The following is a 27,390-nucleotide window of genomic DNA, read 5'->3' on the forward strand; positions in this document are numbered from 1 at the left end:
ATTAGAGCATGCTTAGCTCATGAGCCCTTACCACCTACATAATGGGTGGAAGTAAGGGTGCACATGCTATTCTGTTTTAATGGTGTCGTGCTAATGGCAAAATTAACATGTGGCCATTAATACAAAAAAATAGGAAATTTGGTCACTTTATTCTGCAGAAAAAATGACCTTAGCATGTGGGAAAGACCTGTGTAAGGGCACACTAAGGCTACTTTTTACCGCTGTTTGGTTAAAGGGCCCCTAAGTTTGTATCAGTGGGGGCTCAGTGACTTGGCCAAATTCAGTAGGACGGTCCACAGCCTGCTGCTCTAACCATTAGGCTTCTCTATTAGGTAAAAGCACAAGGATGCCAATGCAGAAAGATACCAAGGGCAGAGGAGCGCAGTTAATTAGCATTCTACACAAACATTGATGACCACATGATACAGAAAGGGGTTCACCGTGGCATGAACTTGTGCAGGACACATGGGTACACAGTATATTAAAATGAATGATAATGATTAGATATTCCTCTGCAATGCAGAGAAGTAAACAGGGGAATTCAATCTGCACACAACCTGAGAAATTTACTGCTACATCTATGGCAGCATAGAAGGGTTAGTCGAAAGGATTTACCTGGGGAGATCTGTGCCGAAATCCATGCAGATTCTATAACATTTGTGCAAGTTAACAAGCTTAACAGGCTAATGAATGCTGATAACAGCATTTAACAAGCTCTTTGAGCAGAGACTGTCTTTTCATGTATGATGTACAGCGCTGCGTATGCCTTGTAGCGCTATAGAAGTGATAAGTAGTAGTAGTAGTAATAATGAGCACTAATAGGCAGTGATTAGAATTCAGTCACACAACTCCCTAAGTGTTTTCTGTATCAAAGTGTGCTACACTTGTAACGCACGCAGGCAAAAAGGGGCGTTGTGATGGGTGGGGAAATGGGCATTTCATGGACGTTCCAAAATTTATGCATGTAGTTATAGAATATGGCCCAGTGCACATAAATCTTTGCACCGTGATTTACGCCACATTTTCGTTGGTGTACATGGATGCACATAGTTTAAGGCACGGAAATATCAACTAAGCATATTCTATAATCGCGCTTAAATCTAGGCAACGATTATAGAATACGCTTAGTCAGCACTGATGTTTTGGGGCACCATATATAGAATTTCCCCCTTAATGACAGTTTTTTGGGATTTACTGCCAGTTTTTTTTAAATCTTTTTTTGTGCAACCATTGCAAGTGCCTGCACCTTTAAAAGACAGAACAGAAATAACAGTTGTGCAGGGAGTTAATAAAGGATTTATATACATGTCCTAAGAAAATAAAAGTGTGTGTTGTTTTGTGCATAAATATTAGCCTTGCAAAATGTTTATGTGCAAAAAATCTATTTGAGGCTGAGATGCACAGAACAGCATGCAGAATTAGAAGGGTAACAGAGAGAAGGGTGTCAGAAATGATAAAGTGCATGGAATGACATTCATATAAGAAAGAGCAAGGGAGGCTGTTGCTCTTCAATTTGGAGATATGATAGAGGTCTTTAAACTGAGTTGAGTGGAATAGCTAAATGTGAATTTGCATTTCAATAGCTTATTGCATCTCCGTGGAATATTTTCTTGCTAATCCCACATGGCTTTCTGCATCAACCCCTATGTTTGTCTATTTAAAAAAAGAAAATTAAGCATTTCCACCCACCCATCCTAGGCTTAGTCTTTGATTTCAAGGTTCTAAGCCAATTAAGAAGACAGGAAAAATGTAATTGGAGATTTTCATCAGCAAAAGATTCACCTTTAGCATTCAATTATAGGTCCTTTGCAGTTCATTGAGCAACAAACAAAAAATATTAGTTTAAGCATCCATATCCCTTAGCAAATTTAAATAACTAAACAACTCAGCTATCCTAGGATGCAGACAGCAATCCAGCAGTGAGCTATCTACTCTTTTCCACCAAGTGCCACATGTACAATTATCTCCCTGTTGCTGAGAGGAGTTCATGGTTTAGAGAAAGGTATTCTCGAGTTGCTGCCAAAGTACAAAAGAGAGATTATGATAAAAGGTGAAGTAGCTCAGAAGTATTCAAATAGATAGAGATAAATAATTTGAAATTACCCTATCAACTGCTATACAGGTTCTAAATACAAATTAAAAACATACTTTAAATTGTCTATATGTGGCTGCTAAAGTGTAATAAAATAAGATGGGAGAGTTAGGATGTATGGCAATAAATGAAGAGTTGGACACAATAGGCATCTCGGAGACCTGGTGGAAAGGGGACAACTAGTGGGACATTGTTATAGCAGAGTGCAAATTACATCAAAAGGAAAGGGTGGATAAGATTGGTAGAGATGGCATAGAGTCAAACAGGAAAGCTATACAGAAGAACAATTTTGCAATATGGAATCACTATGGCTAGACCTTCCATGTGTGAAGAAGAAGAGCATTCTGGTGAGGGTATGCTACCAACCATCCAGACAGGATGAAGAGACATATTGAAATTCTAACAGAAAGTAGGAAGGTTAAAAATTTGCTAATGCAATAATAATGTGAGATTTCAATTACCTCAATATTTATGTTTGCCTTGATGATTTTGAAAGGAAGGATGGTTTATCAAATACTGTATAAATAAACAAACATTGTATAAAACCAAAGCAATGATGGCAGGCAATCAGTACATAGAAATTACAATTAAAAGAGTAGTTAGCACAACATAGTTTTATTTATTTATTAGGATTTATTTACCGCCTTTTTGAAGGGATTCACTCACGGCGGCGTACAGTAAGAATAGATCAAACATGAGCAATAGGCAATTACAGCAGTAAAAATATTCAAGTAACAATACAAACTATGGCATGGTATACTACTTAGCTCCTTACCTCTCTATTTTCCTTATGTTAGGGTTCCCTGGTTCTTTATAATCTATTATGAGTTTATGCCAGGGATACTTTGAATGTTATTTTCACATGAGCGTAACTATTAATTACATACAGTTATTAACCAGACCTCAATACGTCCACTCCTGGTCTATCACCCTCTCGGGTATGATAAGACTGACTCCACATAGTTTCCTGGAATCCTTTTGTAAAAAGGTTCTTTCATACCCGAGAGGGTGATAGACCAGGAGTGGAAGTATTGAGGTCTGGTTAATAACTGTATGTAATTAATAGTTACGCTCATGTGAAAATAACATTCAAAGTATCCCTGGAATAAACTCATAATAGATGGTATACTACTTGCAATGACTACAAAGTACGTAATAGAACATTATAATTGGAAGTGAAGGGTAAGGCAAAGTTGTCTCATATAGATGAGTAAGAAAGTAGGAAGAATTTGAAAGTAAGTTGACTGATTTGAAGAAAGTTGCATATGAGGTCAGAGAGATGGTTAAATATTATCTCAGTTAGGCTAGGAGTGGATAAACATGTCCCACTGCAGTATGTGCAGCCCGAGTCAATCCTTGTGTGTGTGAGTGAGACTAACAAGTTAGTTACTTCTTCCATTAAAGGCTTGGTTGAAGAGCCAAGCTTTCACCTGCTTCCTGAAGTAGAGGTGGAGGGGCATAATCGAACGGGGTGCCCAAGTTTTCCTGAGGACGTCCTCGCAGGACGTCCCGGCAAAGGGTGGGAAAACATGTATTACCGAAACAAGATGGGCGTCCATCTTTTGTTTCGATAATACGGTCGGGGACACCCAAATCTCAACATTTAGGTCGACATTAGAGATGGTCGTCCCCAGTTTTCAACGATAATGGAAACCGAGGACGCCCATCTCAGAAACGACCAAATCCAAGCCATTTGATCATGGGAGGAGCCAGCATTAGTATTGCACTGGTCCCCCTCACATGCCAGGACACCAACCGGGCACCCTAGGGGGCACTACAATGGACTTCAGAAATTGCTCCCAGGTGCATAGCTCCCTTACCTTGGGTGCTGAGCCCCCCCCCAAAGATGGGCACCCTTCTCTTTCAAAAATAAGCCTGATACTCTTGTGTTAAGCGGAACCTTTCAGGCAATGCATTCCAGAGTGTGGGGGCTACTCCGGAGAAGGGTCGCTGGTGGGTATCACATCATGTAATGTCTTTTGGAGTGGGTGTAGTTAGTGAAAGTCCTTGGGAGGACCTTAATGTCCTTGGCGGTCTGTGTAGGATCATCCTATTCTTCAGATACTCGGGGCCATTTCCTTTCAGGGCCTTGAAGATCAGACATACAATTTTTAATTTAGCCCTGTATTGTACTGGTAGCCAATTAAGTTTTTGCAAAAATGGTGTGATGTGGTCACTTCGCTTGCAACCTTCTATGAGTCTTGCTGCTGTATTCTGAATCAACTGGAGCTGGTGCAGGCCCTTTGTAGTCAGACCATTGTATAGTGCATTGCAGTAATCCAGTCTTGATGTTACCATGGCATGCACAACTGGGATAAGATTTACCTTCTCAATGTAAGGAGAGAGGCAGCGTAGCTGTCGCAAAAAGTAGAAGCAGCTCTTGAAGGTTGCTTGGATTTGGGGAATCAGAGTAAGTATTGAATCTAACTGTATTCCAAGGTTCCTGACTTGTGATTTGAGGTGGAGTTCATACAGTTTGTTGTGTTTAGCCCATTCTTGAATTGATGTTAGACAAGTAATCAGTTTATTCAAGGCTGTAGGTAAGTCAGGTTCAATGGGTATGAGTAGCTGTACATGATCCGCATAGATGTAAAACTGAATTCCCATTGACCGAATCAGCTCAGCTAGTGGCTTGAGGTAGATATTGAACAGAATAGGTGACAATATCGATCCTTGTAGTACCCCGCAGGTCAGTGTCCATGGTGGTGATGAGTTGCTGCCAAACATTATGTATTGTTGCCTGTCTGATAGGATCTGAACCAGGCAAGTACTGTACCATTGATACCTGTTTCTGTCAGTCATGCTAGCAAGATATCATGATCCACAGTGTCAAAAGCTGCTGAGAAATCTAGCAGTACTAACATTGAGGCGAATCCCTTGTTTCTGTTTCTGTGAAGATCATCTAGCAGGGATACGAGGACCATTTCTGTTCCATAACCCAGTCTAAATCCAGATTGACATCGATCTAGCCAGTTACTCTTTTCTAGCCATTCATTAAGTTGAACACAGACTGCTTGTTCTATGAGTTTCCCTAGAAACGGGATGTTGGATACTGACCTGTAACTTTCAAGTTTGTCCTGGTCAAGGTTGTTTTTCTTCAGCAGAGGGTGAACCACTGCCCTTTTTAATGCTGTTGGTAGTTGCCCATTAGAAAGAGAGGTGTTCACAATTTTTGTGGCGCCTTCTATTAGGCCCATACTTGCCTGCTGCACTATCTTTGATGGGCAGGGACCGAGGGAGCAGGTAGTTGGTCGAAGGTCTCTTAGGAGTTTGTCGAGGCTCTCCTCTGTCATTAGATTAAAAGCGTTCCATCTGTTTCTGTTAGGAGGGAGCGAGTTTGTGCACCCCTGGTTGACTGGTTGGGCACTGGGTGGGATTGCCTGTAAATCCTGGTGGAGACTTTTCATTTTGTTGGCAAAGTATGCAGCAAAATCACTGCAGTTCAGTTTAGACTGGGGAGGCTGGTTTTGTTGTGGGGGTTGCAGTAGGCTGTTTACTATACTGAACAACTGCTTGGTTGAATTGGAAGCCTGTGCAATGCATTGAGAGAAATACTGTTTTTTGGTTGCTGTTAAGGCTTGGCGGTACTTTGCCATGTGCTTCCTGCAGTTTAGCCTGTCTTCTTCTAGGTGAGATTTGCGCCATCTCCTTTCCAGTTTTTGTCCTTCGTGTCCGTCACCAGAGCATTCTGGTGAGCGTATGCTGCCAACCATCCAGACAGGATGAAGAGACATACAGTGAAATTCTAACAGAAAGTAGGAAGGTTAAAAATTTGCTAATGCAATAATAATGTGAGATTTCAATTACCTCAATATTTATGTTTGCCTTGATGATTTTGAAAGGAAAGATGGTTTATCAAATACTGTATAAATAAACAAACATTGTATAAAACCAAAGCAATGATGGCAGACGATCAGTACATAGAAATTACAATTAAAAGAGTAGTTAGCTCAACATAGTAAACCAAGAGACAATATTTAACGGCAAGAATGCAGGAAATAGAGGGGTCCTTTTACTAAGCCATGGCAAAAAGTGGCCTGCGGTAGTATGGGCACATATTTTGGGCACATGCCGGGCCAGGTTTTCCGCATGTGGGAAAAAGGCCTTTTTTTCAATGGGCCGGAAAAAAGGACCTGGGGTAAAATTGAAACCATCGTGTGCCTATTTACGGCCGGTTCCTAAAATATCTAAAGCTCTATCCCCTGCACTATCATCTCATCCATGCATTGAGAATTCTGGGCTCTGGGTTCCACTGCATGGAAGAGAGTGCTTCCAGGAATGCTACCCTGAGGTTCTAGATTTCCACTTTTTAGCTGAAACCCTAAATTTAGCATCCATTACTTAACTCCTGCTCATTCCTTTATCATTGGTACTTTCTTTGTCAATGTACAACCACAGCCAGTCTTTTCCCAACTGTAAAATACTATTTCAGTCTGTACAAGCAAGTTACCAAGCAATCTTCATGTTATTAGCCACCCAGCTTTCTTTTTGTGGATATAAATTTTAGATTTGATTACTTGCCTTTTCAAATATTAGTTACAGTTGGGTACATTAAGTAGTTCCCAACCCGAGTGCTTAAAAAGTTTGTATCTGAGACAAAGTCACAAAGAGCATCATTGGGAGATTGGGGGTGGCGGGGTTAAGCTCTGTCTCCCTTATTTTGCAAGCCCTCTGCTCTAACCACCAGGTTACATTTCCCTCGTTGATTTCCCCTATTTTTGTGCTACAGCTTAGTATTATAGAGACAAAAATAATTCATGATGATTCATCTTTTCTATCCTTCATGATACCTACCTTAAGAAACACCCTTCCCTGTGGCTCAGGTTGAAGTGTTGCATGCTGTGATGAAAAGGATTGGTGGGTATAGGTAGCTCATCTCTCTGGCCCATTTAAGCCTGGATGCAATTTGAAGGTAATGCACTCAAGCTTGTAGAACAGTGGTTTTCAACTCAGTCCTTGGGGCTTACCCAGTTAGTGTGATTTTCAAGGTTCCTACAATGAATGAGAGAGATCTGTGTGCATTATCTGACTAGCTTGGAGTGCCTCAAGAACTGGGTAGAGAACCACTGCTGTAGAGGAATGGAATAAGGCTGCAGCTATTGTAGTGTTCTTGAAAGGAGGCAATATCCTAGCCTCAGGGCTGCCTGACCAGGGTGTTCTAAGCCACCAGATCATGCCAACCTAGGGAGAAAAACACTGCTAAGGGTGATAAAAAGAAAAGGCAAGATGAGTAGGTCGAAAAAATGCAGTGGTGGCAGCAGCAGCAAGCCAAATGGAGCTCAAGGACTGATTCAAGCTCTGTAGAATAATGAAGTACCTACGGAGAGCCCACCGAGGTCATGTCCCCAAGCATGGTTTTTGTGACCCCCATTTTGAAAAGCTCTGTTCTAGAATATTGTATAGCTTCCAGTCAACATTTCCACCCGATTCTGTAACTTGAATACTTTAACCTTTCTTATGCTCCCTTGGCATATCTAGTTGAGTGCTTTTCATTTGTAAATGTTGTTTTAGTAATATCATTAAGACATATTTTATTTAGTTTGTCTAGCCATAATAAATCTTAGTAAATTAATGGGCATAGGGCAGGAAGTCTATTTTAAGAGTTCTGTTCTGCTTGGAATAAAATTAATTGTTGGGTACGATTAATTTTTTATGTTCTACTTGTAATCTTTTTAGGTTGCCACAAATGAGGACAGTGGAATTCTCCTGTACAAAGGTGACAAGGACTACGTAGCAGTAGAGCTGTACCGAGGGCGAGTGCGTGTCAGCTATGCCACAGGATCCTATCCAACCTCAGCCATTTACAGGTGAAGAGCCAAATGCAATAAAGCACCAGAGCAGCAAATGTAATGAATCCCATGTAAAAATAGTGCGCATATTCCAAATGAAAACTAATTGAGGGGTCCTTTTCAAAAGGCATGCTAGTGTTTTTAGCATGCGCTAAAAATAAGCACGCGGTAAACGTTAGAGACGTCCATATATTTCTGTGGGCATCTGTAGTATTTAGCACGTGCTAATCATTAGCGAACACTAAAAATGCTAGTGCGCTTTTGTAAAAGGACCCCTATGTGATCATATCAATTCTTTCATCTATTCACTTGAAAAAAATCTATGAAAGAATGGCTTTGTGGGTCTGTATAAACTCATATATAGATATCTCTTTCTTATAGATAGGTAAATACAAGCAGCATTTTAGGCCAAGAACCCCAAATCACCTTTTGGCCTTTAAAGCTGAGTTTAAAACCTACAATTATCAACTGAAAAAATCTAAAACATTTTGACATCCCTCCCATAAGTCAGTAAGAATTCTGCTAAAAGGACTTGCCCCCCCCCCCCCCCCCCCCCCCCCCCACTGCAGAGTAATTGGCTCAATATTTCACTACCAAAGTTTCAGATCTTATTAACTCTCTGCCTACCACTGATTTGTCTATTTAGCCCAGTCCCCCCGGACAAACTGATTTAGCTTCCCAGTTGCCCCAGAACTCCATTTCTTCATTATCATCTTCTTCCACGGTCCCTTTATCAGGATCCTCCTTATGGTCCTCATTTCAATTGCTTTCACTCACCAAGATACTATCTACTATGCATAGCACCACTTATGCCCTTGACCCTTTCCTTTCAGCTTGACTGAAACTCCCTGATCTGCACCTACTCCCTAAGATGCTTCTTCTGATCAATAATAGCCTTTCTTGCAGTCAAGCCCCTCTTTCTTGAAAAGCAGTGGTCGTTCGGCCCATACTTAAGAAACCTAATCTTGATCCTCAGTCCCCAGCTCACTATTGTCCTGTGTCCAATCTGTGTTTCCTTTCTAAAATACTAGAAAAATTGTTTATGTTCAATTCTCTTCTTCAAACAATTGAGTTTTAGAGCTAATCATAGTACTGAGACTGTTCTTATTGCACACCTCAGCGAAATTCACTTTCACTTTGATAAACATAATATCATTCTAGCAATTTCTCTGGACCTATCATCCGCATTTGATTTAGTGAACCATTCTCTCTTATACTGTCTCGTCTTGCCTCACTTGGGCTATCAGGCACTGTCTTCTCTTGGTTTTCTTCATTTCTTACTGGATGTTTTTACCAAGACGTTACCCCTTCCTTTTCTGCTTCTCGGCCTCTGACCTGTGGAGTCCCTCAGGACTCTGTTCTCTCTCCTCTTCTGTTTAACCTGTTTATTAGTCCACTAGCCACTCTCGTACAGTCAGAAGAACCAAACAACAGATAAAGCAGGTAAAGGGTTAAAGCAGACTACATAGAGACAGCTCAAGCTACACAGTTCACAAGAACCAAACAACAGATACAGAAGATAAAGGGTTAAAGGGAAACCCAAATGAAGTAAGCTCCCAGGAACTCACCCAGCAAACATGGCAGGAGAGGGTAAAGGCAGAGTACACAGGGAAGCAGCTGAACAACAGCAGAGCACACAGAGAAGCAGCACACAGCTGAATAACAGCAAAGCAATTGGAGGGAGCAGACTCCTGCACACAAACAAAGAGAATAATGACAACCACACAAAAGAGAATTCACACTGTGCCGCATGCACAGACTATGCAGAACCATGGTAAGCTCACAGCTTGAAGGAAATAACGCTAGAGCATCTTATGCAGGCAGAGGTAGGCTTAAATAGGGTCTGGCATCTGATATCAGCTGCCTCAGATGTCAGCCCAATCCCTGACATGAACAATCAGGAACAAGACCCAGTCACTACCCTGCCTGTCCCAGTAGGATCATAACACCTGTTATGTGCAGCAGGAGCATCCATTTCCGAAACATAAACTTCTTACATATCAACAGGCAAGATCTGGTATTTCAGAACGTGTGTTTATGTGCCAGCACATACACATACATGTTAGCTATTTTAGAAACATACATTACAATACAAATCGCATTTATCAACCGTCAGTACCTCAAAGTTCAAGGTGGCTCACAATAAGAAACAACTGATCATTCTCAGGAATTGATACATCAATTAGTAACAAAACTACAAAACAAATTATTACTTAGTTAATACAAATTTATGAAATAATGTCACAGAGCCCATTATCCTTGACCAGTATCATTTTTTGTTGTTGTTTTTTTTTGTGGGTGGGGGGGGGGACACTAGTGGATTGAGACAATGACCTCCCCTAATGCCTCCACTGGAGTGCTAGAACAAACAAGCACTTTTCTGAAACCTAGATGTCCTGGAAAGCAGGTGTAGATCTCAACATCCATCTTTTTTGGCATGCACTCCCCTTCTGAAATGAATGTATGTTTATTTTTGGCCCCGCCAACATGTCCAGACTACACCCCATTGCCATATGCATATTTTTGAGATTTAGATATGTATATCCTGGCCTTGTAAAATTGAGATTTAAATATGTGTACAATTTACAAATCTAAATACCAGGTTACACACATGTAAAATGCACTAAAATTGGCATTATGTGTGTGTGTGTGGGTAGTGGAGGATGGCTGGGTCCAACTCCTAGGAACACTGTAGCTTCTTCTTCCAAGGCTAAAGGGCAGACTCCAAATGGATCTCTTAAAGCAGTAGTCCTACCAGTATTTGCTCTGAGTCTCTGGTAGTCACAGATGTCGTGGCAATTGTCTGCAATTCTGACAACCAGATTGTGCTTGTTCCCTCAATAGCAACAGCTTGTGCTTGTTCCCTCAGTTGTTGCTGTTGCAGGCTCGCATCCAGTGTTTGGTACAGTATCTCATGGGTCTTAATTTGCTGTTGCTTTACCTCCTGTGTGAGCCATACTGCCAGAGTAACCTGTAAAACAAATAAAACAAAATACCACCAAGTGTGGCTTTATTCCTTCCAGGTGCCCCTTTTGGCCGCCAACCTTTTCTGCCACCCAGTATCTCCTTGTCCTTAATTCTTCATCTGTACCTCAGGGTACCCTTACAGATGTACAGATAGGTCTGAACGGCTTAAGGAACTAAGTCTAGCCAGGTCCTGGCATGATGGTTACAGGATGCCCCTTCTTCTGACACCATTGCTGCCCTCTAGCATTGGTTCAGCAGCAGGGTCCTGTAGGCGCAGCTTGGGCAGTTGAGGATGGCTGGGTCCAACTCCTAGGAACACTGTAGCTTGTAGACTCCAAATGGATATTGAGAATATTAGGATGGTGATACTCCAATAGAGGGGAGAGAAAGAACACCTGTACAAGTACCATGGCTTGGACCCTTTAAATAGAATTAATAGATAAGGATTGCTCAAAAGCTTCTCCACACTAAGCACATTCTTTTCCTTTCAATGCACTCACCAGAAAGCCTAAAGTCTTTTGATTGATTGATTGATCCAAACACAAGCTAAAGAATCCAGGCTAGGTATTATTCAGTAGAGTTCTTTCAAACAGTTTCATTGTCTAGCCTTTTGCCTTCATATCCTCTTAGTTCTAGAGATTCTCTCAGCCAAGTCTCTGCTTCTTTAATTAGCTGCAATGCTCCAGCACATCTGGTCAAAAGAAAAACAAAAAAGCCTGCTCTGATGCAGTTGCAAACACCGAAACACGTTTTCCATTTGTTACTCCCCTTTCATACTTTTTCCTTCCTAGGATCTAAAAAAGGCAAAGGGGGGAATGTTGCACCTGCTTTGCTTATATGGCCATATCTTCCTTCTGAACTTTCCCTAAAACTGATGACAAACAACCATAAAAAGTCCTCACCAGTTATTCACTGAACTTTAGTGTCCGCCTCATCTAGACAAGCATATTCTAGAGTAATGAATATTGAGAAGCACAAGTAATTTCTATCTCTTCATGCTTAGAAGGCATCTCTGCTTCCATTGGAAGTTCCTGCTCTCTCGGAAAATGCCGTCTATAGCTGCAACTGGGTTCTTGTAGTTTCTGAGCCACTCCCTCTGACTCTAGGGGAAATATCAGTGTTGTCTACTTCTCTTGGTGGATGGGACCAAGGACAACATCTCCCAGCATGCCTAGACTACCCCATTTGGATTGGGCTAGTCTGCCTTGCTGTATGATCCTGTAGCTGTCCCTCCTCCAAGACTCGAACTTATCTGTTTCATACTTCTCATCGAGCTGTCTGTTGGTTTTTTAGGTAGGAATTTTTATACAGAAAGTTTTCTACTCCCTGGCTCTGCTCTTTTTTTTTTTTTTTTTTTGGGGGGGGGGGGGGGGGGATTTCTGAGAGGAATACTTTGCTTCCTCCCACTCTGCTGACTGTGACCAATCTGGGTGTGTGTGTATGTATGTATGTATATATATATATATATATATATATATATATATATACATACATACATACACCTAATTAGCATCTGTGTGTGTTTGATAGATTTACACATGCACACATGAGCATAGACACACACATATGTATAAATACTCATGGTCCAAATGCCATGAGTTGGTCACCAGCATTTACACCAGGTTTCATGTGCAAAACAACTTTGGCCACGAGAATTGGCTCCATGTGCTATTCTATAAAGGGCACTCATCCAAGAAATAGTACTTCATGCCAATTCTTTACGGTTCAGATTTTTGAGCCACATTTATAGAATTCCCTCCTAAATGTATAGTAATGCTATAATTTTGCTGTATATTCTCTGTGCATTAAATGTTAGATTTGAAACACATAAGAGATTAAAACTCCTTTACAGTAGTCTGTGCCATAGAGCAGCTGTTCTTCCTAGTACGTTGCAGATTTTAGCGGAAGTAAACTAGAATAGGACCCCAGGAAATGTTCTATATCTGAGTTTTGCTGTAGTAAAATTCCGCTGTGAAGGACATAAACAGAGCACAGGGATGGACCTGTGGTTTGGCAGAAAAATATAAAACAGAAATAGCACAAACAAAAATGCTTAATGTAGGCAAGCACATCCTTAAATGTCCATATGTTTGTGAGCAGAGCTATAAAGAGAGAAAAAAAAGTTCGAAAATTCCTGATTCTAAGTCTCAAAATATTTTATGCATCTCCCACAAAAAAGGAAGATACTCAATACAAGAAAAAAAATTTTGAATTGGATAATCATTTTCCAGTTCAGTTTTCTTTTTATCATATATTTAAGAGAAACAGGTGGCAGATTCAAAAGAACAAACCCATTCAGTCCAGCCCTACAGTACTTTAATACTGCAGGCTCTATTCAGTTGTTGGTTGTACCGTCACTTTCTGATTATAGATCCTTGTGGATTTGCCTATGCCTTCCTGTGTTTACTATTTTTGATCCTTACACACCTAACTGCTAATTTTTCCAATGCACTTATCAACCTTTGTGTGAAGAAATTCCATCTTAACATTATTATCCCTCCCCTTATCCCACCATAAGCTCTATATCCCCTCCGAGAGTTTACACTGGAATGGAAAGATATACATAACATATAAACAAATACATTTCTAAATGAATTCTTTTGGAAGGAATCAGTCTATAACCGTTCATCTATTAGCCACATTGCCCCTTCATAAAGGAAAGTTTCAAGGCACATTTATAACCCTTACCCTCTTGTTTATTTTGTTACATGCTGACTTCTCAGCTTCTCCTTAAATAGGTCTGAATGTGACCATACTTTCTGAAGAATAGATTTAGTTATTTACAGGATCTTGATATATCACAAGGACCATTACTGGTTTCTATGTGGTTTACAACAAGTGAACACAGAAGAAGAGAAAAGAAAGGAAAAGTGTAGTCAACAGGAAGGAAAAGAAAAAAGTATTTAAAGCAGTGTCACGGGAGTGTAAGCACAGGCTGTAGTAAAAACTTGAGTGAAGAGGTGAGTTTTGAGCACAGACTTAAACTTTGGATAGGAGGATTCTAGACGGAGATGAACTGGGAGGGAGTTCCAGAGTTTCGGTCTTGCATAGCTAATAGCAGAGGTCGAGGTGATGGCTAAGTGGATGACTGACGGGGGTGGAAGTGCAAGCTGACTATATTGACAGAGCGGAGGGTTCAGGATGGGGCATAAGAAATAAACAGTGATAGATTGTTTATGCTACTTATATGTTGCAGTGTTGAGACAATAAATGATGGGAATTTCCACATCGTAGAATTGATAGTCATGGATCAGACTTTATCGCTATCTATCGACGGAGGAAGCCCCAAAGTCATTACTAACTTGTCTAAGCAATCTACGCTCAGCTTTGACTCCCCGTTTTATGTTGGAGGTAAGACAAAGTTCATCTTAAAAATATGTTCTTCTCCAGATGCTTTGGCTGTACTCGTGCTTTGGAAATGAGTAAACTGCAAATGATTGGTTTCTAGGTTCACGACTAGAGGTGAAACTAAGGGCAGTTTAATCTTGCCGTAATCTTATTCTTAACCCATTGCTGTGACTATGGGTAAGATAGGATTTCTATTAAAGAACAAACTTGAATTGACTGTTTAAAAATCAATACTGTAATTTGCTCCAAGAGTGACTAAACTGGAAAAAGTGATGATGTCCTGGAGCTCTGTTTTCAAAAGGCTCTCTCCCATTTAGTGACAAAACTCTTGAAAACTAGGGCTTTTGGTAACAAAAACTTGTTTTGTGTTCACTGTTAATTATAGATTACTTATATAGCTTGCTGAAAACATGTTTCACTCCATTTTTTAATCAGTATAAAAGAATGCTATACATTCTAGTGGACACGGTACAACAGGGCCATGAATTTATATTTAATTTTTAAATATTTCATGTCAAATAAAACTTGGGACCACAGGCCCAAATGTTTTTGGTTGCTACAGGGATGTTTCTACTGATATCAAAAGATTTGATAGAATAGGTTTAATTGGATAGATATGTTCTTAAAACAGTCTACATGTATGGGCTATGACTGGCCAGGAGACTCAAAGGAGTAGGCCCAAAAGTGATATAAATTGCTTTTTCCTTAGCATGATTAGTGTTATTGAAATAAACTGTGATTACATTCCTCTAAGGTCTAGTCCACTGATATTCAACGCTATTTAACCATCCAGGAACGGCTCTTGGCCAGTTAAATAGTGTTTAGCTGGCTAACCACTAATATTGAGCTGGAGATAGCCGGTTATCTCCGCTGAATATTCGCAGTTAGCAGCTAGCCACTAACCGGATATGTCACATGACTTAGCTGGCTGGATGCGAATATTCAGCGCTGGACGGCTAAGTTTAGCAGGCAAATTGTACCTCTTTGCCCACTATTAACTTAACCAACTAGCACTGAATATTCACATAGCCGTTTAAGTTAGCGCCGGGCAAAAAAAGAAAACACAGATATAATGCCAGTCATCGGAAACACCCTGGCATTGAATATCCGGGGTCAGCACTGACCAAGGCACTTATGTGGACTGCCTTTTGCTGACAGAATATTGGCCCCCATATTTCTAAAGCATCTCATCTGCATACGTTTTGGGGAACAAGGAACCAACTTTACTTAAAAATAAAAACAGTCAGTGTGGTCAGCATTTATTGTCGATATCCAGGTACAGCAGCGCTAAATATCCAGATTCAGTGGTGGCTGGTGCACTATATGGATAGCGGCAAGATTCAGCATACTATCCAGCCCTTTTGCTGTCCTAACATTATCCATACAAATATCCAGTTAGCAGAATATCACTGCTTAATGACTACCCTAGTTCTGCTCCTGAACTGCATTTGTGCTATTCAGTTAATGCCAGAGTGGGCTGAAATGATTTTCAGCAGCATTATCAAGATAATGCCGCTGAAAATTGATGACTGTCCCCTCTGTAGACATTGCTACCTGATAAGTGCTTTTGAATATCAGTCTGATAACAGTTACCATGATAGTTATAACTGTTAATAGTACATAATAATATAAAAATAATGTATTGTGCTATAGCACCAGCCCAGCATCTTGTTAAACTATTGAGATCAGGTTTGAATGCAGTGATAGTTGTTTTGTATATGTCGATGTAAGTGCAATATTTAAAATGGGATGAAGGGGCTGGCCCGCTGACTCATTAGTGCCATGCATTACTATATGGAGTATCTGGGTTTGATTCCAGGGTCTAGATTCTGCTCCCAGGTCAGCTGAGACTAAAAATGATAAGGAGGCAGCCTTCTTTGTCCTAATGGAGGGGGGAAAAAGGGTAAGGATTTCACCTTCATTCAATAATGACATATAGTGGGGCAATTCTATAAGTAGGCACCTCCATTTAGGTGACTGTATGCCATGTAGTGAGAGCCTATGCTATGTGGTGAGAGCCTATGCTATAAAAATGACAAAGCAGCAAACAGGGCAAAGACCTCTACAGAAAAGTCAGTCAGAAAAGTAGAGGTTGACCCAATGACAAACCAGCGTAAGCAGTGTTGCTCAGGAAACTCTTTCATGAAATTGAGGTTGAGTTTCTGTTCTATAATCCATTGGTACCCATCTTTTTTGTATCAGCCATAAGAACAATCTTGGCTTACAAAGAACTTTGGTGACCACTGAGGTAGGCGGTTTGTGCCCGCTGAAACACGGCCCGTGTCGGGTCAAGTGTTTAATGCCTTCAGTAAAGTTTCTTAAGCAACACTGCCTACATTGGTTTGTTTTTGGATCAACCTCTACTTTACTTTGTTCTGAGAGCCTATGCTATAACAGCATGTGAGCACCCGGAATCCATTATAGAATGCTAGTGTAACCCAGCATCGGCGTGCCTAACATTTACACACCGGTGTAACTGCATCAAGGGCTTTCCCTCTAAGCTGAGCGGCAGTTTCCCTACTGCATTGCTGCCAGTGGGTGGTGGTACTTCAATATTGTGTTTTCAAATGCTACGGCTAGGCAGGCTCCCAGGAGTCCTGCAGAGCTTGTCTGTTCCTCACTATTGAAAATGTGATAGTAACCAGCACCCCCTACTGGCAGGACTGTAGGTGGAGGACTCCTGCTCAGCTTACCGCCCACTGCATGCCCTGCCCTTACTTTACCCATGTGTGCACTCCCCTTGTGTTTACACACTATGCCATTTATGCACGCGCTTGTAGAATAGCACTTAGGCACCCTGCTAGCACTTAAGCATAAAAGAGTACACTTACTCATGAAAACACTAGTATTCTGTAATTTTACACACACAAGTGGTGCATAATGGAGGCACCCTCTTATAAAACTGCCCTCCACGTGGCCAGACTCAGGATCCGCATTAGCTTGATTCCAGAGGAAATTGCAGTGTGTGACCCCTGGTTGAACATTGCTGCTCTGATGGCTAGATTTGTAGGAGAATATAAAAATGGAGTCATGGGAGAAGGGGGCCTGGGTGGTTCTGAATGATGACAATAAAATAAAAAAATTGTAGTGCTTGACTAAGAAAATCTATTGTTACATAAACATTTATATCACATTCATGTTCCAGGCATGCCTCTTAAAAATAATTTTGCTGCTTTACGTCAATCGCCTAGTCAAAATGGCACCAGTTTCCATGGCTGCCTACGGAATCTCTTCATCAATAATGATCTCCAGGACTTCAAGAAGATGATGCTGCAAGCGGGGATTCTCCCGGGTTGTGAACCATGCAATAAGAAAGTGTGTGTGCATGGGACCTGCCATGCCACAAGCCAGTCAGGTTTTACCTGTGATTGCGAAGGAGGGTGGACAGGACCACTTTGTGATCATCAAGTCAACGACCCCTGCCTTGGAAACAAGTATGTCCAACTATGTTTAGTGACTGAAAAATGATTGTTTACATCTGGAATGAACATCCCTTGGTTGCTCATTACATGTGATGCGTATGATTATTTGATTTGGCAATAGATGAAATTTGGGATTGCTCAGATAAAAATGCAAAGGGATGCTGCGTTCTGGATAATACTTAATGTATGTTACTCTTTGGATTGTAATTCACATACTCAAAAATTAATCCAGAAACTCACTGAAGTCAGTATTCTGTGGTATGGCCACCATTAGAAATGTATAACTTTAAGTGGATTTCTCATGCATTTAAAGTTAGACCTGCTATTTACCTATCAGCACATATATGTCTAATTTAGATGCATAGCTGCTGAAGTTTTCTATTAATGTATACATTTTTTTTTTTGCCTATTCTCACTAGGCCCCAGACTATTTCCCTTTTCTAAACATATAACTTTGGCTATTTTCCAAGTAAAACAGCCAGTTCTACTTCAAAGTGTCCCGATTTAAAAATGAAAAGCATTGACAATGATAGCAAACAGGCTTTTGAATGTTAGCCTTATCGTTGCTGATATTCAGCCAGCAGGAGGTAGTGCTTGCTGTCCATTGCCGGTGTTAAACTCTGATATTCAATGCCGGGGCATTTCCGGTGACCGGCATTGAATATCTGGATTTTTTAACCGCTAAAAAGTTAACCGGCTATGCCGATATTCAGCATTAACTGGTTAACTTTTTAGTGGTTAAAGATAGGACATCTACTTATGCGGTCCTACTTGACCACTAAACTTATCCAGTTAGGTGCTGGATATCAGCACCTAACCAGATAAGTCACGCAATATAGGCAGTTATGTGCAAGGTGCTAACCGGCAATATTCAGCAGAGATAACCGGTTATCTCCTGCTTAATATTAGTGGTTAGGCGCTGATATGCTATTTAACTGCTCAGCGGCCATGTCTGCACGGTTAAATAGCTTTGAATATCGGAGGGGTCATATAAAGATATTAAGGAAAGGGATGTCCATGCTGGGTTGTTCAAAATTTCCAGAGAATTTTACAAAAAACTTGCTGAATGTGGAGCCTTTTGTAAACTAGGTGTGAGGGAGTGTAGGAGTACATGTCTGTTTGCCAGCCTATACAGTGGGAACAGCCATTTTACAAAACAAAAAAAAGAAAAAAAACACATAAAAAATGTGGTTCTACCCAGGGTGCTGATTTTCACGGTTCATGGTTACGTTTATTTGATTGTCTGCTTAGGGTCAGACCATCAAAGCAGATTGCACAGAACAGTAACATATAGAAAAGAGAAAGCTACAATCCATAAATGTAGCAGAAATAAATAAATAAAAACAACAACATAAAACACCACTAAAGTGTTGTATTCTAATAGACCCCAGGATCTGAAGTGGCCCTCTTCCCTAGGTAGCCCTAAATCATGTAATAAAAGATGAGCAAAACAAATAAGTCTTCAACTTAACTTTAAACATATCTATATGAGGAAAGGCTAAAGAGGTTAGGGCTCTTCGGCTTGGAAAAGAGATAGATTAGGGGGGATACAGTTGAGATCTACAAAATCCTGAGAGGTGTAGAGTGAGTAGAAGTGAAAGCGAAGGTACTTACCTGTAGCAGGAGTTCTCTGAGGACAGCAGACTTTCCTTCCCCTGCAAGTGCTTTCCTGCCCACCGTGAGAACCTGGTCTGTTCAGTTTAATACTACAGCAAAAATAAAGTAAAAATAATAGAGGAGATAACTTCAAGGGGAGGTGGGAGGGATTGTGAGAATATAAAGCCTGCTGTCCTTGGAGAACACCTGCTACAGGTAAGTACCTTCGCTTTCTTGAAGAACAAGCAGGCTTATTTATTCTCACAAGTGAGGAATCCCTAACATCCAGGCTCACCAAAAAAAACAAGCAGTGGACAGTTGGACCTCGCAATGGCGAGGACATAACATAGATTAACCTGAAACTATATACAACTGAGTGAGATTGCAGCCTGGAACAGAATAAAATGGGCCTAGGAGGGTGGAGTTGGATTCTAGACCCCAAGCAGATTCTGCAACACTGTCTGCCTGAACCAACTGTCACATCGGGTATCCTGCTCAAGACAGTAGTATGATGTGAATGTGTGGACTGAACACCACGACAGCCTTGCAGATTTCTTCAATAGAGGCTGACCTCAAGTGGGCTACTGAAACAGCCATGGCTCTGACATTCTGAGCCGTGACATGACCCTCTAGGGCCAGCCTGGTCTGGCCATAATTGAAGGAAATGCAATCGTCCAGCCAATTAGAAATGGTGCAATTCCCAATGGCGACCCCATCCTGTTGGGATCAAAAGAAACAAAAAGCTGGGTGGACTGTCTGTGGGGGTCTGGTCCGCTCCATGTAGTAGGCCAATGATCTTTTGCAATCCAAGGTGTACAAGCTGCTTTCGCCAGGATGGGTTTGCGATCGGGGAAAGAACGTTGGCAAGACAATCGACTGGTTCAGGTGGAATTCCAATACCATCTTCGGCAGGAACTTAGGGTGAGTGCGGAGGAATGCTCTGTTGTGATGAAACTTAGTATAAAATGCAGCCACCACTAAGGCCTGAACCTCACTGACTCTATGAGCTGAGGTAACAGCCACCAAGAAAACGACCTTCCAGGTCAAGTACTTCAGATGGCAGGAATTCAGTGGCTCAAAAGGAGCTTTCATCAGATGGGTGAGAACAGCGTTGAGATCCCATGACACTGGTGGAGGTTTGACAGGGGGTTTTGACAAAAGCAAACCTCTTATGAAGAGAACAACTAGAGGCTGTTCAGGCATAGGCTTACCGTCTACACATTGATGATAAGCACTAATTGCACTAAGGTGAACCCTTATGGAGTTGGTCTCGAGATCAGACTCTGATAGGTGTAGAAGGTATTCAAGCAGGGTTTGTGTAGGGTAAGCAAAGGGATCTAGGGCCCTGCTCTCAAACCAGATGTCAAACCTCCTCCATTTGAAAGAATAGCATCTGTTAGTGGAGTTGCTGGAAGTCAGCAAGACCCAGGAGACACCCTCCAAAAGACACAAGTAAGTGAATTCTAGGCTTTCAACATCCAAGCTGTAAGAGCCAGAGACTGGAGGTTGGGATGTAGAAGAGACCCCTCATTCTGCAAGTCAGAAAACACTCCAATCTCCACGGTTCTTTGGAGGATAACTCCAGAAGAAGAGGGAACCATATCTGCCATGGCCAGTACAGTGCGATCAGAATCATGGTTCTGTGGTCTTGTTTGAGTTTCAACAAAGTTTTCCCCACTAGAGGTATGGAAGGATACGCATAAAGAAGATCTGCCTCCCAATTCAGGAGGAAGGCATCTGAGGCTAGTCTGTCATGGGCCTGAAGCCTGGAACAGAACTAAGGGACCTTATGGTTGATCTGAGTGGCAAAAAGATCCACCGAGAGGGTTCCGCATGCTCGGAAGATCTTGCGGGCTATGCCCATATTAGTGGTTGCATTATCCTTCTCAGTCTGTCGGCCAGGGTATTGTTTTTGCCCACAAGCTAAGTAGATCGAAAGAATATACCATGTTGGCGAGCCCAATGCCACATCCCAATGGCCTCCTGACAGAGGGCGTGACCCGGTGCCCCCCTGCTTGTTGGTGTAATACATTGCAACCTGGTTGTCTGGATGAGTACAATTTGATGAGACAGATGATCTTTGAATGCCTTTAGAGAGTTCCATATCGCCCAGAGCTCCAGGAGATTGATCTGAAGATTTGTTTCCTGAGTGGACCACAGACCTTGGGTGTGAAGCCCATCTACATGAGCCTTCGCCCCCCCCCCCCCCGCCCCCATCCCAGGAAAGATGCATCTGTTGTCAGCTCTCATGTCCAGAAGGCAGGCTCAAACTTTCTGTGTATCGAGCAGGGCTCCTATGAACTCCAATCGCTAGACAGGGAAAAGCTGGGACTTGAGGTACTTTAAAATGAACCCTAGTATGTCGAGCACCCGAATAGTCATTCGCATGAGCTCCTGAGCACCAGCCGAAGTGGTGATCTTTACCAGCCAATCGTCGAGATTTGGGAACACATGGGCTCCCAGTCTGTGCAGCGATGCTGCAACTACTGCTAGACATTTGGTGAAGACCCTGGGAGCTGACATGAGGCCAAAAGGCAACACGCGGTACTTAAAGTGATGTGTTCCCAGATGAAATCGAAGATAATTCCGGTGGGCTGGAAGTATCGGGATGTGAGTATATGCATCCATTAAGTCCAGAGAGCATAGCCAATTGTTTTCCTGAATCATTGGGAGAAGAGTTCCCAGAGAAACCATCCTGAACTTTTCTCGGACTAGGAATTTGTTCAGGGTCCTTAGGTCTAGGATGGGACCCTTCCCCCATGTCATCCCTGCCCTTCCTCCCCTGGTGGAATGGGCTCGACCACATGGGCCTTCAGGAGGGCTGAGAGCTCCTCTACAAGTACCTGCCTGTGCTGAGGGCTGAAGGAATGAGGTCTTGGTGGGCAATTTGGAGGTTTTAGATACCAATTGAGTTTGTATCCGAGACGGACTATTTAAAGAACCCACCGGTCGGAAGTTATAAGGGGCCATCTTTCTTGAAAAAACTTCAGCCTCCCCCTCCCCACACCCCAACCAGCAAGTCATCCGGGATGGACACTTTTACTGCAGCCATGCTCTGCTGGAGCTGGTCAAAAGCTTGTCCCTTGCTTTGCCTGCAGAGCAGTAGGGGCATTTGGCGCATGCTGTTGACATGAATGAGCATGCTGGAGTTGAGTCTGAACAAGCTTCCGTGCCTAGGGGTTGTACATATGCCTTTGATAGTAATAGGCACTCCTACTTGGTTTGCCAAAAGTCCTCCAGCTGAGGAGATAGATGCAGAAGGTTCCTGGTGGGAGAAAGAAGAGATGGAGTGGAGGAGTGGCCTAGTGGTTAGGGTGGTGGACTTTGGTCCTGGGGAATTCAGGAACTGAGTTCAATTCCCACTTCAGGCACAGGCAGCTCCTTGTGACTCTGGGCAAGTCACTTAAACCTCCATTGCCCCATGTAAGCCGCATTGAGCCTGCCATGAGTGGGAAAGCAAGGGTACAAATGTAACAAAAATAAATAAATCAGTATGTTTTTTAATTTGGTCAGTGACCTCCTCAACCTTCTCTCCAAAAAGGTTATCCCTCCAGCATGATGCATCCACCAACCTCTGTTGAACAGAATGTTCCAAGTCAGAAATCCGCAGCCATGAGAGTCTGTGTATTGCTATACTCTGAGCAGAGATCCTGGATGCCACATCAAAAGTGTCGTAAGTGCCCCTGGCCAAGAACTTTCAACATGCCTTTTGCTTGAACAACTTGTGAAGTGACTCATCCTTCTCTGGAGGGAGCATCTCAGCCAGGTCCAACAACTTGCACACTGAGTTTCAAGTGGATGCTCGTGAAGAGCTGGTATGACTGTATTCGGGAGGTGAGCATTGAAGCCTGGTACATCTTCCTCCCAAAAGAATCCAGGGTTATAGCTTCTGTACCCGGGGGCGCTGAGGCATAGTCCCTGCAACACCTGTCTCTTTTGAGGCTTATCAAAACCAGGTGCACTCTGGATCGGATACTGGGTGTTGATCTTCTTGGGCATGACCAAGACCAACAGAGGGGACTCCCAGTTCCTATTGAGGACTTCCTGGAGTACCTCGTGGAGAGGGACAGTCAAAGCCTCCTTAGAAGGAGACGTGTAGTGTAGGACCTCGAGCATCTTGGCCCTGGGTGCGTCCTCCACTTCCAAAGGAAAGGGAATAGCATCAGCCATTTCCTTAACAAAAGAAGGGAATGAAAGGCTCTCTGGAGGGGACTTTCTCCTTTCAGTTGGAGGGGAGGGTTCAGAGGGAATTCCATAGCAATCATCCGAGGAAAAGTACCTTGGATCCTCCTCTGAATCTCATGAGCACTCCTTTACGGTGTCAGACAGTACCTCCTGATGGGAGTGTCAAGACCAAACCTGCCTCGACGTGGAGAAACCAGCCATTGAGAGAGGCATCTAGAAGTCGGTTCCCACTTCGACTTCGACAAAGCTTCCTCAACCAATGACGATGAAGTGCCAGTTTGGTTGGCAGTCAACACAGGAACTGCATGTGGCATTGGTGTTGGAGGCCACTTCACAGACTGAGGGCCAAGCGGGGTCATAACAGTAGGCAGGGTAGGCACAAGCACCCCCAATGCCGATGCACTCCATTGCATTAGACCATCCAGCAGCTCAGGGAGCAAGGCCCGGATGCACTTATCGAGGGCTGACACAGAGAAAAGCTGGGGTTCCAGATCAGTCACAGCTTACAGAGCTGCCGGGGTTGATGCGCGATCTGGGTCTTGGCTGCTGGGAGACCGAAGCATCGGCACCTCCTGTATGAAGGGGGGAATGTTTCTCCTGGTGTTGACGCTTCTCAGGTGCTGAATCTTTTGACGCCTCGTAGCTCCTGGCACCTTGCGTCAAGGGTGACTGATGACAATGCTTCTTGGCCTTTGCCCAAGGCGTGTCACCAAGGCTCCTCAGTGCCAGTGCAGACGTCGAATCCACACGTCGCCTCGGGGTTGGGTTCAATGGTGGACGGTCCAAGGGGCCCTGCACAGGAGGCCTCAAGGCAGGTGGAGACCTACTCGATACTTCACTGTTCCGTGTTTAAGGGTCTAGCAGCAGCCATGCTTACCAATTCTCCCGATGCCGGTGCAATGCTCAACGTCGATGCTGACACCTCCGACCTCGATGCCAACGTCGAGGAACCAGACTTGGCTCCAAAAATCCTCTCTTGTTGAGCCTCTCTGGAAACCTGGGTCCTCTTCATGCGATGACACAGTTAGTGGGGCTATGGTCAGGCTGAAGATACTGAAGACACCAAGAATGGGTGTCCTTCCCAGAAATCATCCGATTACACCAGCTATAGTGCTTAAAGCCACTGGGACCTTCGTGGACATGGAAGGAAAAATTTCCTTGGCTAAATTAAACAAAGTGATGGTGCCTGAAAAAGGGGCAAGGCATGGCAAAAAATGAAGGGAAAATTCCTAGCCGAAGTCAAGGCCTAAAAGCAGCCGACGATAATGAAAAAGAAAGAAAACTTAAAACTGGGTAAAATAAACTAAAAAATATATGGGAAACACAAAAAAGGGGGTTCCACAACTGGGAGCATAATTTGAGATGAAAAAAATCACCAAAAGACACGAAAAAGCTGTTTAGGACTGAGCATTGTGAGGAGACGGTAAAAAAATACACCCACTCCTCACTCGGTAGAAAAAGAACTGAGGAGACCGCATTCTCGCGGCGGGCGGGAAGGGACTCACGCAAGTGCAGTGGAGCTTGTCTCATGCTCCACAAAGCTCTATTTATACTTGTTATAAGTTCCGGACCTGGCAACGCAGGTTGGCGTCACCCACTTGTGAGAATAAATAAGCCTGCTTGTCCTCAGAGAATCGATTTTCACTCGTTCCAAAAGTACAAAGACTAGGGGACACTCAAAGAAGTTATATGGAAATACTTTTAAGGGGGTCCCATGATGCAATGCGGCTGATCGGACGCACGCGATCTAGCTCCGCTCCCGACGCCCCTGAAAACCAGCTAATTTAAACGCAAAAATCTCTTTTAAGATAAGTAAAACGGAGATCAGAGCAGCGGAAGAGTAGGGCAGCGCATCTGCGCCCTGGTCGGCAGCCCAGCGAGGACGGGAGACGGGTATGCCCGCTAGGACTCAGCGGCCTAAAAAGACCCGCGAGGTGGAAGCGCGCGCCAAAATGGCGACGGTAAATGTGGCCGCGGGAGAGATCAGCCAGCCGGCAGACGCCTTTAAAGATTTGATCCAGCAAGTTACCGCAATACTGGAAGAAAAACTATCCAAGTTCCAAACATCGGTGGAGCAAATCAGAGAGGCAGTGGAGCGGCAGGGCGCGAGGCTGCAACAAGCAGAGGAAAGAATCTCCAGGCAGGAGGACAGGGCAGAGGCAGCAGACACGAGGTTGGTGGAACTTGAACAAAAATGCGGGAAACTGGAAAAACAGCTAGACGACTTGGAAAATAGGAGCAGAAGAAATAATGTGAGAGTAGTGGGACTCCCTGAGACAGTAAAAGAGAAAGATTTATGGCATTTTATGGAGTCATGGCTGCCGGAAAAGCTGGGATTGCAGGGGCCTGAGAAAGGACTGAAGGTTGAGCGGGTACATAGACTCGGTGCCCTGAAAGAAGGAGACGCACGCCCCAGGACGGTCATTGCCAGAATCCTAAATTACGCTGATAAGGAGAAACTTTTGCTAGCGTTCCGGAAGAAGAAAGGGGAGCTGGAATATGACGGGCATAGAATCCTAATGTTTCAGGACTATTCTGCTGCAGTAACTGAACAGCGTCGGAGGATGGGGCAGCATTGCAAGAGGCTGTATGAGAAAGGAGTAAAGTTTGCTCTGCTTTTCCCCGCTAAAGTCCGGATCATGCAGGACAATAAAGTACTTTTCTTCACAGAACCTAAAGAACTGGGAAACTATGTGGAACGCATGCAGCCCTGAATGCCTGTTTCCAACCTACATCTAACGTTTATTTTTCTTCCTTAGTTTTGGGACTCAGAAGATGTGGCCGCAGCCCTGGTGGCCAATGAACAGTTGATAATGTGCAGAACCCCACAGCTAGCTAAGTAAGACGTAGGAGGCTCACTGCATGTGTTGAACTTCTGCAGATCAGTGGAGCAGACCATTGAGAAATGCCTGCCAAAGTTGGCTTTGCGGGGAGCTGGGAGGAGCAGAACCATGCTAAGCAGCGAGTGGACATCTCTATCGGTATGGAAGCAAGAGGAGCCTCCTCGAAGCTCTTACTATACCTTAAATGCCCGAGCTGTGGGGTGAGAGACAAGACAAGCTGTAGTGACTGATTGAAGAGTATAACACTCAGACATGGTCCGCAGGTATTCTGAGTCTCTCAACATGTAATTGAATATCTGCATGAGACAAGTTATGTTTATGTTTACATGTTAAGGTTAATATGTTTCAAATGTTATAAGCCTCATTAGTGAGAGACCTGTTAACGGTATATGCATAGAGACTACAGTTCAAAGGTATTATGATTAGTATTGTACCGCATGACACAGGTAGGGTGCCATGGGGGAAGAAATAGGACATGCACTTAGAGGGTTATAAGAGACTATTTTGTAAGGGGGGTAGGGTAAGCTCAAGGGACCGGGGGGAGTTAGTGTTAAGGGGATGAGTGAGGCGAAGAAGCTGTGGATGTGGTTGGGGGGGAGATTGAATGTGTTGAATGGTTGGGAGAGTTTGGAAGGTAGGGGGGGGTATCCTTCCATGGGAGGGGGGCTGGGAGGGAAGAGGAGGGGGGAGGGAGTGGGAGAGAAGTTGTCCACCGCACAACAGAAGGAGCTATTCAACGCATTTCACGCTGCTACCAGAGTCTCCTGGGGGGTTTGGCTGGGAGGCCCCCTTGGTGGGAATCTCATGAAATCTATTGTGAACATTTGGATATGGAGATTGCTTCTGTATGGCTAGTTTGAGAGTTATATCCCTAAATGTGGACGGAGTCCACTCACCAGTCAAACGCTTTAAAATATTACAGACGTTAAGGAAACAACAGGCTGACATCGCCTTATTGCAGGAAACACACTTGGGGAATGCTGAGCACGTTAAACTGCGCAGAGAGTGGGTGGGGGAAGTATACTATGCCTCGTACAATAACAGGCAGAGAGGTGTGGCAATCCTATTAAAAAAGAACTTGGCATTTGAGTTGCACAGATTGTATCAGGACCCGGATGGCCGGTATGTAATCATAGCAGGCCTTCTGC

The 27,390-nt window shown here is 43.2% G+C and overlaps 1 protein-coding gene across 1 annotated transcript in view; it reads left to right on the forward strand.

Moving 5' to 3' along the window:
• Positions 1-27,390, forward strand: part of SLIT2 (slit guidance ligand 2) — an 809,356-nt gene that overhangs the window by 756,967 nt on the left and 24,999 nt on the right. The window contains exons 32-34 of the mRNA XM_030191232.1: positions 7,769-7,899; positions 14,045-14,199; positions 17,342-17,630. Coding sequence (XP_030047092.1) covers positions 7,769-7,899; positions 14,045-14,199; positions 17,342-17,630 — 575 coding nt within the window. The remainder of the gene's footprint in view (positions 1-7,768; positions 7,900-14,044; positions 14,200-17,341; positions 17,631-27,390) is intronic.

This window comes from Microcaecilia unicolor, chromosome 2, assembly GCF_901765095.1.
Source record: "Microcaecilia unicolor chromosome 2, aMicUni1.1, whole genome shotgun sequence".
NCBI classification, from domain to species: domain Eukaryota; kingdom Metazoa; phylum Chordata; class Amphibia; order Gymnophiona; family Siphonopidae; genus Microcaecilia; species Microcaecilia unicolor.